Source organism: Callithrix jacchus, chromosome 4 (assembly GCF_049354715.1).
Source record: "Callithrix jacchus isolate 240 chromosome 4, calJac240_pri, whole genome shotgun sequence".
NCBI classification, from domain to species: Eukaryota; Metazoa; Chordata; class Mammalia; order Primates; family Cebidae; genus Callithrix; species Callithrix jacchus.
The window spans coordinates 125,340,674-125,354,959 of NC_133505.1; the positions used below are offsets into that span (position 1 = coordinate 125,340,674).

The 14,286-nt window shown below is 36.0% G+C and overlaps 1 protein-coding gene across 28 annotated transcripts in view; it reads right to left on the reverse strand.

The window, feature by feature from the left end:
* Window positions 1-14,286, reverse strand: part of FAM184A (family with sequence similarity 184 member A) — a 119,813-nt gene that overhangs the window by 40,379 nt on the left and 65,148 nt on the right. For all 28 annotated transcript variants that reach the window (XR_013534513.1, XR_013534511.1, XR_013534512.1 and 25 more), the window contains exons 7-9: window positions 10,464-10,625; window positions 6,868-6,989; window positions 6,267-6,417 (exon numbers count right to left, since the gene is read on the reverse strand). Coding sequence is in view for 23 of the 28 variants with exons in the window: in XM_078370003.1 (XP_078226129.1) it covers window positions 6,267-6,417; window positions 6,868-6,989; window positions 10,464-10,625 (435 nt within the window). In the remaining 5 variants the exon portion in view is untranslated. The remainder of the gene's footprint in view (window positions 1-6,266; window positions 6,418-6,867; window positions 6,990-10,463; window positions 10,626-14,286) is intronic.

Genomic DNA, 14,286 nt, shown 5'->3' on the forward strand with positions numbered 1-14,286 from the left:
ACTGCATCACCCAAGCTGGAGTACAGTGGTGTGATCTTGGCTCACTGCAGCCTCCACCTCCCGGTTTAAGCCATTCTTGTGCCTCAGCCTCCCAAGTACCTGGATTACAGGTATGCATCACCATGTCTGGCTAATTTTTTTTTATTTTTGTATTTTTTGTAGAGACAGGGTTTCTCTATATTGGCCAGGCTGGTCTTGAACTCACGGCCTCAAGTGATCCACCCACCTCAGCCTCCCATATGCTGGGATTACAGGTGTGAGCCACTAGACCTGACCTGAGCACGAACAGATTATTATTCTAGGTATCTTGCTATTCCCTCTACCTCAGAATCCACTCCATCTATTCTTCCATTGAAAAGTAGTGCTATGGCTGGGCGTGGTGGCTCATTCCTATAATTCCAGCACTTTGGGAGGCAGAGGTGGGCAGATCACTTGAAGTTGGGAGTTCAAGACCAGCCTATCCGACATGGCAAAACCTATTTCTACTGAAAATACAAAAATTAGCTAGAGGATGCAGTGAGCCCCGAGATCACCCCACAGCACTCCAGCCTCTCTGAGTGAGAATCCATCTCAAAAAAAAAAAGAAAAGAAAAAAATTCAAAAGAGACAGAATACTTTCCTTGCTAACATAATAGAAAATTTAAAGCTAAAAAAAAATAATAGCAGCCAGGTATGGTGGCTCATGCCTATAATCCCAGAACTCCGGGAGGCCGAGGCAGGTGGATCACCTGAGGACAGGAGTTCAAGACCAGCCTGGCCAACATGGTGAAACTTCATTTCTACTAAAAATATAAAAATTAAGTTAGTATGGTGGCATGCACCTGTAGTCCCAGCTACTAGGGAGGCTGAGGTTGGAGAATTGCTTCAACCAGTGAGGCAGAGGTTGCAGTGATGCAGTGAGCCGAGACTGTGCCACTGCACTTCAGCTTAGGTAACAAAGTGAGACTCCATCTCAAAAAATAAAAAGAAGAAGAAGAATAGCAGAATGAGTATTGAGCTCTAATGCCAAATTTAGTCAATAATTTCATGATCTAGATAGGCTGCAACAGTGCGTTCTAAATGAAACACAAATGTTAGCCACGTGTATAATTTGAACTTTATCAGTTACCATATTTAAAAGAGCAAAAAGCAAAGATATTATCATATTGGGTAGCATTGGTTAAAAAAGAGAAAGCAGTTTACAACAAACCTTAATGAAACTGGCTTTTCAATTGCTCTTGATCAAGAGCATTTATTTTAATATCTGCTCTTTGTCTTGTCATTGCTCTTTTCTACTGAGTATGAAAAATTCTAACATATACTATAATTGAAAAATCAATATATCTATAATAAAATTTACCATCTCATCTCCCACCCCCCACACACACCAACCCCACCCCAAATAAATAGTTCATCCTGACTTCCTTGTCTCAGATGATGATTTCCTTTTTGTCTGGCTCAAACTCAAATCAACTTTAACATTTTCTTCTCTTCTACCAAAGCAGACCATCAAATCACCGATTTTTACAGCTTCTCTTCCACTTGAAGTAAAATAAACTTAATCCAGGTCCTAATTGGGCAGAATTATTTGTATTTCATGTATCTGAAAACTTCTTTGGTCTTTGTGCCTCATTCTGTTCACTCTAGTCAACTGACAAGTGCTTACTATGTGCCAGGCACAGTTTTTAGGTGCTGGGGATATCCCAGTGAACAGCAAAGGCCCAGGTCTCATGGAATTTACACGTGAATAGGTGAAAGAAACAATATATACTGTGTAGAAGTAAATGTTCTGAAGGAACACACAACAGAACAGGGGGCTAGTGAATGATGATGGTACTATTTTAGAGAAAGTAGTCAAGAAAGCTCTTTTGTGGAGTTAAGATTTGAACAGATAACTGAATGAAGTAAAGGAAAAAGCTGTGCAGATCTCTAGAAAGTGGGTTCCATGTGGAGGGATTGGTAGGTGCAAAGTCCCCAAGATGGGTTCAGCTTGTTGTGTCTGTTCCAAGAACCGCAAGGGTCCAGTATGGTTGTAAAAAAGAAACGGAGAGAGTGGTAGGAGAATGACACCGGCAGTGCAGCCAAAGACCAGATCACACTAGAGGCCATGGCATGAGTGTGGGCTGTATTCTAATTGTGGTAGGAAGTCACCAGACACCTTGAAACAGGAATGGTAACATAATCCAACATAATATTTTAAGAGCATCACTTTGGCTGGTTAGAAAGTAATCTGTAGGTGGGCAAGTGTAGAAACAAGGAGACTAAACAGAGGTAACAGTTGCAGTGCAGGAGAGAACTACAAGTGTCCTGGAATCAGATGGTAGTAGAGGTAGTGGGGAGAAGTAGGCAGGTCCTGTATCTATTTTAAAGGTACAGCAATGGGGAGTGCTGATGAACTGGCTGTACAGTGTACTAGAGAGGAGTCCAAGACGGCTGAGCAGTGAACAGTGAACGGATGCTAGTTCTAGGAAGAGCAGTTTGACTGAGGTTGAGGGGTGCTGGTGGTACATGGTGTCCATTCAAGAGTTCGGTTCTGAACACTTTTAGATATTTAAATTAAAATGTCTCTATTTCATTTTTATTTCAATATTACAGTTATATTAAGCTTCCTAAAATAAGATTTTAGGCATGTTGTTCTCTTTTCCATAAACCTTTGACAGAATCTCACAGTTTCTCAATCTTTAAACTCCTAATCTCGGAAGTCAAGGTTTTCCACAATAACCTCTACCCAAACTGCCCCCAACCCTGTTTTTTTAATTACTGTATTCCTTGTAGTGCCTGGGAAATATGCATTTATGTTTAATAAAATGTTTAGTAAGTGAATAAAAACCTCTGTATTTTTGTCACTCTTCTACTTTCATCTTTTGCCCTATTAATGAGTTCCACTAAAGCTGGACTCCTCAATGAGAGCTTTCCCAAGCACATTACCTATATTACAGAGTTTCTTTTTTTTTTTTGCCAATCAGTTTGAGCTTATGAGGTTGCTCAGGTTAGCCTTGAACTCATGACCTCACCTTCGCAAGCGCCACGACCTCCGGCGGGAGCCACTTTGGACACCGCAGAGTTTCTTGACTCTATAGTCCTAATCAGTGGTATGTTGGTACATGTTTAACAGCTCTCTGAAAAGCAATGACCTGATTTGTAGTATTTGCTAATATCTGTGATGTAAATAAAACTACCACAGGTGACTGCAAGTCATCAACATGATGTCCTCAAATGTGGTGCTGGGAAGAGCGGTGTACAATCAGCTATGAAGAACTGGCAGGAGCCAGCTCCAACACATCATTACTCAGTAAAAACTGCTTGGATCATTTTTAAAGTCACCTAATGCACAGTGACTTTTATTCTAAGTACCTATGTATAAATCTTCCTATTAGATTGTAAATTTATGAAGAGTAAACATTGTGTCATATACATGACTATAATCAGCTAAATGACATTGTCTCAAAGTTCATATCTACAAAATGGAGAGTCAGACTCAAACTGTAAAATTCCACAGTTCTGTGTCTGAATGGTCTGAGCATCTCCCTTAGTTTCTCAGTCCAATGTTTTAAGGCTGAATAAGTAAATCATTATATTGGACCCAAAATAAAATCTGCCTAAAAAAGATGAAAGAAAACAACATGTGATGGCATTTTAAAATCAAAAAGTAGAAAATATGATCATAGAGAACTCTATATAATCACTTTTCCTTGGATAGAGTTGAATAAGAATGTAGTTCTTTTGCTTTAAAGAATTCAAATGTATACACTGATCAGCCCAAGAAGCATAATTAGCCTGGGACTAAAGTGTAATCATCGGACAGAAAGAGAGAACACAATGAAATATTAAAAGGAAACTAAAAGATACAAAATTGACTGAATCGTAGCACAGAATAAAAATAATAGCTTTTGGAAAATTCCATGAAGTGAAAAACATCTGATTCAAGTAAAATGAAAATTTTATGCTTTTTAATGCTCATTTTTAGATAAGCAGGCCATGATGGTTGGCTTAAATCTAATTTAACTCTCAAGAGATTCATAGGAAAAACGAGTTATTTCATTTCTTTGTTCTAAAGAGGATGAAATTCAATTGTGTTTAAGGGATAAAAGTCTCGTGTTTTCACTCAGAAATAGTTAAAATATGTGAAAACATACATCCTTTGATACTTTTTCATAGTACATGCCTCTGCCTAAACCCTGGCCACTCCAATTCTATTCCTCAGTCTTACTCTTTTAATATCACGAATTCCAAGACAGGTTTGTTTCTCTTACGTGCTGAAGCCTGCTGGCCTTGTGAGGGCTAAAGGAAATAAGTAAGACAAGTAGCAGTGAGTGCAGTTAAAGGGTCGTAGGGATAGGGCTGGAGGTAGAGGTTATGAGGAACAGGGCTTGGCAGCAGGGTCAGGCAAGCAGAAAGTGGTAGAGCAGACTTCAAAGCACAGGCTCTACCCATCCAAAGGAGTCCAGAGAAGACGATCCAAAGAGGCAAGAAGGAAGGTTTTGTCCATAACAAAGTTCCATTTTAAAACAATCACTGGTCCTACTATAATTTTTTGTCATCTAATATGCCTAGAAAGAATAAAACCTTGATAGCATCATACCCATTTTTACTTTAATGGGGCATCCTTTTGTGCACTTGTTTTCTTAACTTTTTCTTTAGGCATAGACAATCCTGGAGTGCAACAGCTATTTGCCAGTTTCTTTATGGTAATGTATGAGCCTAAACAATTTAGAAGTGGGGAGAAAGGAAGATATCATAATCTTGGAAATGGTCTGATGGCACAGAGCATCACAGAACAGTTTTACCTTAGGAACCAATTAATTCCTGGTTATCTTGATATTTATGGTTAATCTGCTTTGAAAACTGATTAAGAAATTTTCTCTGTAAAGCTGGCAGAAACTGGAACTAATATGTAATAAACTATTTTATGATATACAGAACTACAAGATGCAAAGCATTAGGTCCTCTCAGGACAGAACAGTGCAGAATAGACACCCAAAGGAAAAAAGAAGAAACAAAATTCAGAGATGTATAGATGACATCCGACAAATTAATACAACAGAGATTAAAGGAATAACGAATAAAACAATTTGACAGAAAATAGGCAGAAGTGCTGGGCCCACTTTACAGTGCAAACCCAGCCAAAAACTATCTATGTTCAATACTTTCTGGTTGAAAAAATACATATTTATTAAATAATCAAACTAATTTAATCTTTCTAGGTGCAGAATCTTACTATTCATCCATTGATAGAAGATTGGTACTACTCTACCCAGTAAAATCTGTCCTTCTTGGTCCCTAAAAGGAATGTAAAATAAGTCTATCATAAGCAATGCTAATGTCCAAATTCCAGTAAAAGTTGTTTCCTTGTTCTTATTTTTGAGTTTCAGAAGTTTCAAATGACTGACAAAAGCTCATATATACACACATGTAAACATACATATGTATTCTCTTTTTAGAGTAACATTATAAATTGTTATGATACACATATTCCTGAAAGACACTGCATGTATGTACCTATGTAACATATGATCTTAGAAAAAGCCTATCCTGTTTATTTTGAAATTCATCATGCTTACAAATAGAAAGATAATAGTATGTTTCTGGCACTAAATTATTGAGGTGCTTCTTGTCCAAGTTCTGCACTTGCTAATCAACTGGTGATTAATGCAGTTAATCCTATTTAATTACTTGCTCTCCAGAAGAATGCTAAGAATAAATTTAAAAGTTGTGTAAATGAGTGAAAATGTGCAAATTCTTTTAATTAAAGTTACAAATGTTAGGGAAATAAGCAAGCATAAGAACACAGATTTAGGAATCTTACCACCTTTTGTTTATGTTATACTCTAAGGGGCTTACAGAATTTTGAAGGATAACAGGTAACACTCCATTGGTGAGAAAAGCCGTTCACTTTTAGTAACTGGTTTTAGGTAATCATGATACATATAATAAATTCTATCTTCTGTTATCTAAGCAATATCTAATGACATAAAAAAAAGATTTTATACTTTCAAAAAATAGGCAACTTGCCCATTTGAAATCTTGAATATTTTCAGGTCAAATACTAAACTAAAAAAATCATAAATTCTTCTCAGTATTTAGACTGCATATATAAAATATAATTTAGCACAATGTTTTATAAGTTTATGAATTTATCTTCCTGGTTTTATATATTTTTAAAAAGTTTAAGTTTGTCCCATGAAAAATAACAAAATACAGTGAATTAACATAGAGTTTTACAATATTTTCCCAGCTAGAGAATGTCAAGGGAAATGAACCTTGATCATGTACAGATTATTAATTACCTGGTTTAAAAGATCTTCTACTTTCTTCTGCCATGAATCTCTTGCTGCGTTTTTCTCTCGCTCTTTTAATTGCAGAAGTTGAGACATTGCTGACTTCTTATCCTCTTCATGTTGAAGCCTTAACTCTTCACGAAGTTTAGAACACTCTTGTCTAAAATAAGACAAATGCATTTACTTTGTAAAGAGAATTATTCCTCTCACTGACTGTAACAGAGTCCACAGGTTTTTTAAGTGCTTAGTTAATCCTCTGCAAAAGTCTGTGACTCTGAGTAAAAGCAGACTATAGTTAAGGACTGTAAAGTAAGTTGATAACTTACCACAAGATCACTGATTTGTCAATTTATTAACAGCAGAATAGGTACTAGAACATGTAAGTCTTGTGACTTCAGGCTAGTTTTCTGCCTATTTTATATTCAAAGAAATGCAAAAAGTAAATCTGAATTCAATCAAAAAAAATCCAATTTCTCTGTATCTAATCACAGAAAATTTTAAAATATTGCTACTATGTCTTTAACAATAGGATAATATGAGCCATACAAGAGAAAAACTTTCTTGTATGCCTTTATTGATAAAGATTACATTACAGAACAAAAAAATATACCTAAGATTTTCAGTCCACTTGATTTCTAAGTCATGGGCCATTCTGCCCACTTTGAGCTTCTCTTCTTCTTTCATGGAAGCAATTGTTTCTTCATACTGTTGCCTTTCTTGTTGTAGCTCACCCTGAAGAATAAAAACTTTTCAGCCAAGATTAAACTTCAAAAACAAAGACAGTGCTGGTTATTTTAAATAAATAAAGTGCTTGCATTAAAACTTTTAAATTCTTACAGCACAATAATTGATAATGCCATCTATGAAAATGACTCAAGACTTTCTGAAAATATGTAAAACGAATTTTATATTTTAAATGTTCTTGTCTAAACTACATTTTATTAAGGCTTATATCACAAATTATTTAAATAGTTTAAAGTCAGCATTAATCATCTTAATTACACTTTCCATATATTAGGTATCTAACAGTAAATTGATTATCCAATTACCTACACCTGTACACACATTACATAGATATTCAAATTCACTCATACTCATACTCAAAAGTATGTTATTTGCTCAAAACTTAAGTACATAGCTGTGCCTGACACAATAAAAATAATTATGCAGAATTTAGGCTACTGTTTTTATTATGTAACTTCAAAGTAGTGGTCCATGTGTTCAGTGTTATGGTAATAGGCTACAATACACAAAACTCCTGTAGATTAGCATGAATCAAGTGGCTCCATGGAGCCTAGGGATTGAGGTGACCTGTTTGGACACTGGCAACCATCAGCCCCAGCCAGCAGAGCACCTGCTCTTGGGGCGCAAGGCAGAAGAGGAGCAGATAATGGTCTATCTTCCTGTTATCACAGTGACCCTTTCTAGATCATCCACTTGCTAACAACATGTAGCATGGCGGTTTTTGAAGGGTATATCCAGATTAACAAGAAAGAAGCAAGCCAATGCTGAAATTGCCATTCTACATTGTTGGCCTGAGTACTAAGAAGTAAGTATTGAAAATTGATAGCAGCCATCTTAGCCAATTGTCCTTTTCACCAAATGTTATGCCTCTAGTAACTTCTTTCATTTTTCACCAAAGGCAACATTAAATGGAGTAGACTGCTTAAAAAGTATTTCTTTTCCTCAATGTAAAGCATGTTATTAGATATTATTGGGGTAGGTTAGAGAAAAAGAGTTACCAAAAAAAAAAAAAAACAAAAAACTTCCTTTTAAAAAGCTTATGCAGAGTTGTGATAAACCAAGATGCAGCATCTATATTTTTTCAGTTAAAATTCTCCAGCAGGGTCGGCATAGTGGCTCACACCTGTAATCCCAGCATTTTGGGAGGTCAAGGTGGATGGATCACCTGAGGTCAGGAGTTCAAGACCAGTATGGCCAACATGGTGAAACCCTGTCTCTACTAAAAACACAAAAAATTAGCTGGGTGTGGTGGTGGACACCTGTAATCCCAGCTACTTGGGAGGCCGAGGCTGAAGAATTGCTTGAACCCGGGAGGTGGAGACTGCAGTAAGCTGAGATCACACCACTGCACTCCAGCCTGGGCAACAAGAGTGAAACTTCATTTGAAAAAAAAAAAAAAAATTATTCAGCAGAACAGAAAATGAACACTTGACAGAGTTCTGCTTAAAAGGTTTAGCGTTTAGTATTTTTTACTATTGGACAGAAGTACAAGGTAAATATGAAGAAGACCTCAAAGAAAGGAAACTGAATCAGTAAGCCCAATTTTCAGTGCAAGGACAGCAGGGGAAAGGCAACCAGGATAAAATACCTTAAAGTCAGGAACTGGATGTGCACCAAGGCAAGAGAGAACTTCCAAGATACCATATGAACACAACCTATATTCAACTAACATTCATTAGATATATTTTGACTGTTTACTTTTAAATATATTTGTATTTCCTTAAAATATCATTTTCCTTTTATCTTTTGATAATGGAAAAAACATCCCTTAATATAGTTGGTCATCCAGTTCAGCTTCACACCACAGAACGCTACCATCGAGATTATAGTCAATATATTTGGCATCACAGAAATTCACTATATCAAGTTGTATATTATACTAGCTCTAAATTCCAATTATTTCTTGTTATATATTAATACTGTCATATCACACAGCCACTGAAGAAAGGTAAACATAAAGAAAAGAAGATTCAAGGAAAATGAAATAATTTATTTTGTCACATAATTCAGAATGGAAGATAATAAATATTCAATGCACACAGAATATAATTATATCCCAAATAAAATAAATAGAATTATATATGCTCCATGCACAAGGTAAATCCTTGTGTATACGCTTTTGAAATGTCACTAAAAAGTGCCCTTGTTTATATGCTTTTAAAATGTCACCAATTCTAAACTAAAACAGATATTTGGAAATAATATTAGTAAAAGGCAGTATTTACTGAATGTTTACTATTTTGCTAAGCACTATGCTGTAAATGGTTTATCTCATTTAATTATTACAATAGCGCTGTGAAGAGTGTTATTACCCCCAACTCCTCCTTCATTGTGCAGATGTGAAAGGTGAGGCTTTGCCCAAAGTTACATACAATTTGGTGGGTTCGGAATTTACATACAAACAACCTGACTTCAGAGCCTATACTCTAAACCATCTCTGTGAAGGAAAAGGTTAAGAACTCCCTGGTTACTATACACCCAGTTTTATGGATTCTTCTTCTCTACTATCTAAGACAATCTAAATCTTGGCTGCGCTTCATGAGAATGGAAGGAAAAAGGCAGAGTCTTTCTGAAATTTGCAGACACAGAGAAGCGCTTGGTTGTTGTATATGAGAGTTCTAACTCTTAGCAGTAAAAGAATTGCACATTCTAATTGCTATGGGTTTAACAACTGTGTCCCCCAAAATGCTGAAGTCCTACCCTCTTTCTTCCCAGTATCTCAGAATGTGACTTTATTTGGAAATAGGGTCAGTACAGATGTATTAAGACAATGTCGAACTGAAGCAGAGTGAGCCCTTGTTCCAATATGACTGGTATCCTTTTTTTTGTTTGTTTTTTTTTTGGAGATGGAGTCTCACTCTGTCATCCAGGCTGGGGTGCAGTGGCGTGATCTTGGCTCACTGCAACCTCCACCTCCTGGGTTCAAGCAATTCTCCTGCCTCAGCCTCCTGAATAGCTGGGACTATAGGAGTATGCCACCATGCCTGGCTAATTTTTTGTACTTTTAGTAGAGATGGGGTTTCACCATGTTAGCCAGGATGGTCTCAATTTCCTGACCTCATGATCTACCCGTTTCTGGGATTACAGGCATGAGCCACCATGTCCAGCTGACTGGTATCCTTTGAAGATGTGAAGATAGGCAGAGATAAAAATTATGCTGCCAAATGCCACGGAATGCCTAGTGCTACCAGAAGCTGGAAAATGCAAGGACGGATCTTTCCTTAGTTTAGGAAGGAACATAATTGTGCCAACACCTTGATTTTGGACTTCTAGCCTCCAGAGCTATGAGACAATAAATTTCTGTTGTTCTCAACCCCTCAGTTTGTAGTGCTTTGTTATGGTGGTTCTAACAACGAATATACTAATTATATACAATGTGCTATTTAAATAGCTGTATGTCAAATGGCTAAGTTATAGTTTTATTTTGCTGCTGTTTAGATTGCAGTAAAATTATGAAATTACCTCTACATTTAATAGAGCATCCTTGGTCTCCTTTAGTCTGTGTTTAGTCAAGTCAAGCTCATTCTGCAGCCTTTCCTGGGATTCCCGAAGACTAGCAATAACTCCTTCTGCAGAGCCAAGACCTTGCTCACTTTTCTTTACCAGATCTTGGAGGCGGCAAATCTGCAAGTAAATAAAGTACTTTTAATATACTTCATTGTAATAGAATAGCAAAACTGTCTTACAATTTCTACCTAAAGTTTTTTAATTTAGTTGTAATTTTACTGAATGGATCATTTCCTGATTAATCTGGAAAAAGCACTTGAATAACCATGACAGCTTTCTTCTGTTGTGTTTTGAAAAGACTTTCCTATTTAAAATTTTCTTTTTTCATGACAACCATGTAAAGGAATAGATATACCTTTGTTTACCAAAGAGAATTCCTAGTTCTACCATGCAATAAAGTAACTGTTAAGAAGCTGAAGCAAGATAAAGATTATATAAAAGAGTGAAACAAAATTTTAGATTAATAAATGTTAAATTTAATTGCATATTTCATTTGAGTCAGTATCTCCTGCTATTTCCAAAGGAGATAAATTTAGGTCAAAATATTGATAAGCTGGTACATGTACCATAAACTAGAATAAGTTATGATTCCTGTCTTTCCACACAAAATTTGTCTCATGAAATCTTTAAGAGTTGAATTCATACTCTCTTGAAATTAGGAGCTAATAGACAATTGCTGATTAAGCATATCCCTACCCTACAGTTATGAATACTAAAATCCATACATGAAATATTTCAAATTATTTAGGGACAATGCTACAAAGTAAAAACCCATTCTTACAAAATGGCCAAACCAATGAAATTTCTACAAAAATTAAAATAGGTAATTTAAAAATAATACCTATTTCTCCTTGTAAATACAGACATGACAAAGAAAAATACAAATATTATCCTTCAACCCTTCTCTGGCCTATAATTCCCTCTCTAAGGTACACAGCCTTCCTGACCTCTGTAATTTAAAAATAATACTTGAATACTTCTCCTTGTAAATACAGACATGACAAAGAAAAATACAAAAATTTCCTTTGCTCCTTCTCTGACCCACGATTTCCTTCCCCAGGTACACAGTCTTCCTGTCCCCTCTCTATGCAGGTATATGTTCTGCAATACTGGTGGTGGTAGTATTTTATCTTGTTAGTGTCTTTAAAGAAATGCTAACCTCACAGGATAATTAGGAGAGCTACACATCTTTTCTGTGCTCTGAAATATTTTCAAAGCAAAAGAATTACCTGTTTCTTGAAAGTCTGATAAAATTCATCCATTAAATCTTCTAGGCCTAGTGCTTCTCTGGATACCTGCTAGACTTTTTCTTTCACAGTTTTAATTTTCATGCTTTGGTGAGGTTGTACAACTACTTTGAGTCATTTTAAAAATTTAAATTTTCATAAAGACATGTTTTTCCTGTTTTTAAAAATTTACTGGCATATTTGTATACAGTATTCACTTACGATGTTTAAAAAGTTTGTATGTCTCTATATTTATGAGTGCTTTCTCTAGTCTATATTGTTTACTTATATCTTCTATACTTTTTAATTGAGGGGAGTGTCATAAATATATTTATAGTGGTGAATGAATGACAGTAAGGAATGCAGTTATGGCAGAGATGAAAGAACTTGGCAGAAAAATCTAGTTTCAAGTCCAAGGTCTGTCACCATAAAACAGGAGTGAGTAATAATCCCACCTCATGGAGTTACTATAACAACTAAATTCAAGGATATATATGAAAATACTCTTTAACCAGAAAGCAATACACAAACATTAGGTCCCAATCAATAAGGAAAGAACTAAATTTATCAGCATGAAGAATAATATTCTAGAATCTTGAAAATGCTCAGATGAATAAGTTATGCAAAGAAATGCAATATGTGATGTTCATTGTAGCATGATTCACAATTCGAAGACATGGAATTAACCTAAATATCCATCAATGGCAGATTAAATAAAGGAAATGTGGCACATATACACCATGGAATACTATGCAGCCATAAAAAAGGATGAGATCATATCCTCTGTGGGAACACGGATACAGATGGAGGCCATTATCCTTAGCAAACTCACACAGGAACTGAGAATCAAACACTGCATGTTCTCATAAATGGGAGCTAAATGATGGGAATACATGGATACAAAGAGGGGACCAACAGACACTGGAGCCTACTGGAGGGTGGAGGGTGGGAGGAGGGAGAGGATCAGAAAAAGTAAGTATTGGGTACTAGGCTAGGAGACAAGCCCCTGTGACATGAGTTTGCCTAAATAACAAACCTGCACATGTACTCCTGAATCTCAAATAAAAGTTAAAACAAAACAAATACAATACAGAAATCAATATAAAGATTAGTATTCAAGTAACAACATAAAGAATTCAGAGAAGGTATATTAGGGCAACTATAAATCTAATTAGAGACGATATTTAAATAGGCAAAAACTTCAAACTTCTGCAAAGTTAAATGTAATAAAATATAAAAAGCAAATAAGTGTTGAACATAACTGATCAGTTTGTTTTCTTAAATATAATAAAAATGAATACATGGGAAAAACATCTATTGTCTCCCAATATCAAAATCTGCTTTTGGCTTTTGGGGCATCTACTCACCATCTCCACTAATCTATGTGGTTTTAGAAGCATTAATCGTAAACTTCAGAATAAAGTGCTTCATCATCTCATTTTGTTGGTATGGGGAATGGTTCATGGACAGGCATGTGGTTTAAGCTGATGTAGTCACAGTGAACTCAGGACTTTAAAAAGGACCTACTAGAAAAGGTTTTTTTGTAAGCTGCACATACACCTCAGGGAATGTATAGCTGAAGCATGAAGTCAACATAGAGAACCAACCCAATTTAAGGAGAAAAGAAAAGCTGAGTTCCATTGTCACAATTTCAGTTCTGAATCCAGTCTTACCAGGTGCTAACATTATCTCTGAATTTTACAGTCACATGAGTCAATAAATTTTCTTTTTCCTTAGGCTAGTTTGAGCTAGGATTTCTGTCATTTGCAACAGAAATCAATACTTGGCTTCTCCTTATTAATGTACAAACTTAGGGAATACAGTAAGTAGAAACTTCCTCCCTGAAATACCCATATTTGCATATTTGTTCTTCTCTAATTCACTCTCCTTTCAACACTAGAGTGCGTTTTTTATAAGTTACAAATATGGACATGAGTATAAGCCTCATCCACTGCACAAGCATCCACATATTTTCACTTAGCATCTTTCAACTGCTTTCCACTGCCCTTAGGATAACTTGCAAAATCTTTCACGGGGCTTACAAGAACCCCATGGCATAGTATCTGCCCAAATCTCCTGTCTTAGCATGGCATCCCTTCTTCTTGGTCTTTACGCTCATTGAGAGAAAGAGTAACACTAGGTTTAAGAATTGAGTTCTGAAAGCACACTATATGAAATGGAATTCTGGCTTTACCTACTTATTATGTGCTGACTTGGGCAAGTTATTTAACTTAGTAACTGGTATCTACTGCACAAGGTTGCTGTAAGGATTAAAGGAGAGAACCATATAAGGGAAATGCTACATAAAACAAAGTCTGGGACTCGGTAAGCACTAAATAAATATAAATTATTATAGTTGCTGTCATACTCCATTTTTTTCTGGTGATATGGTTTGGCTGTGTCCCCACCCAAATCTCATCTTGAATTTTAACTCTCACAATTCCTACATGTCGAGGGAGGAACACAGTGGGAAGGGACTGAATTATGGGGGAATGTAGAATTGAATTATGGGGCAGGTCTTTCCTGCACTGTTCTTGTGATAGTGAATGAAT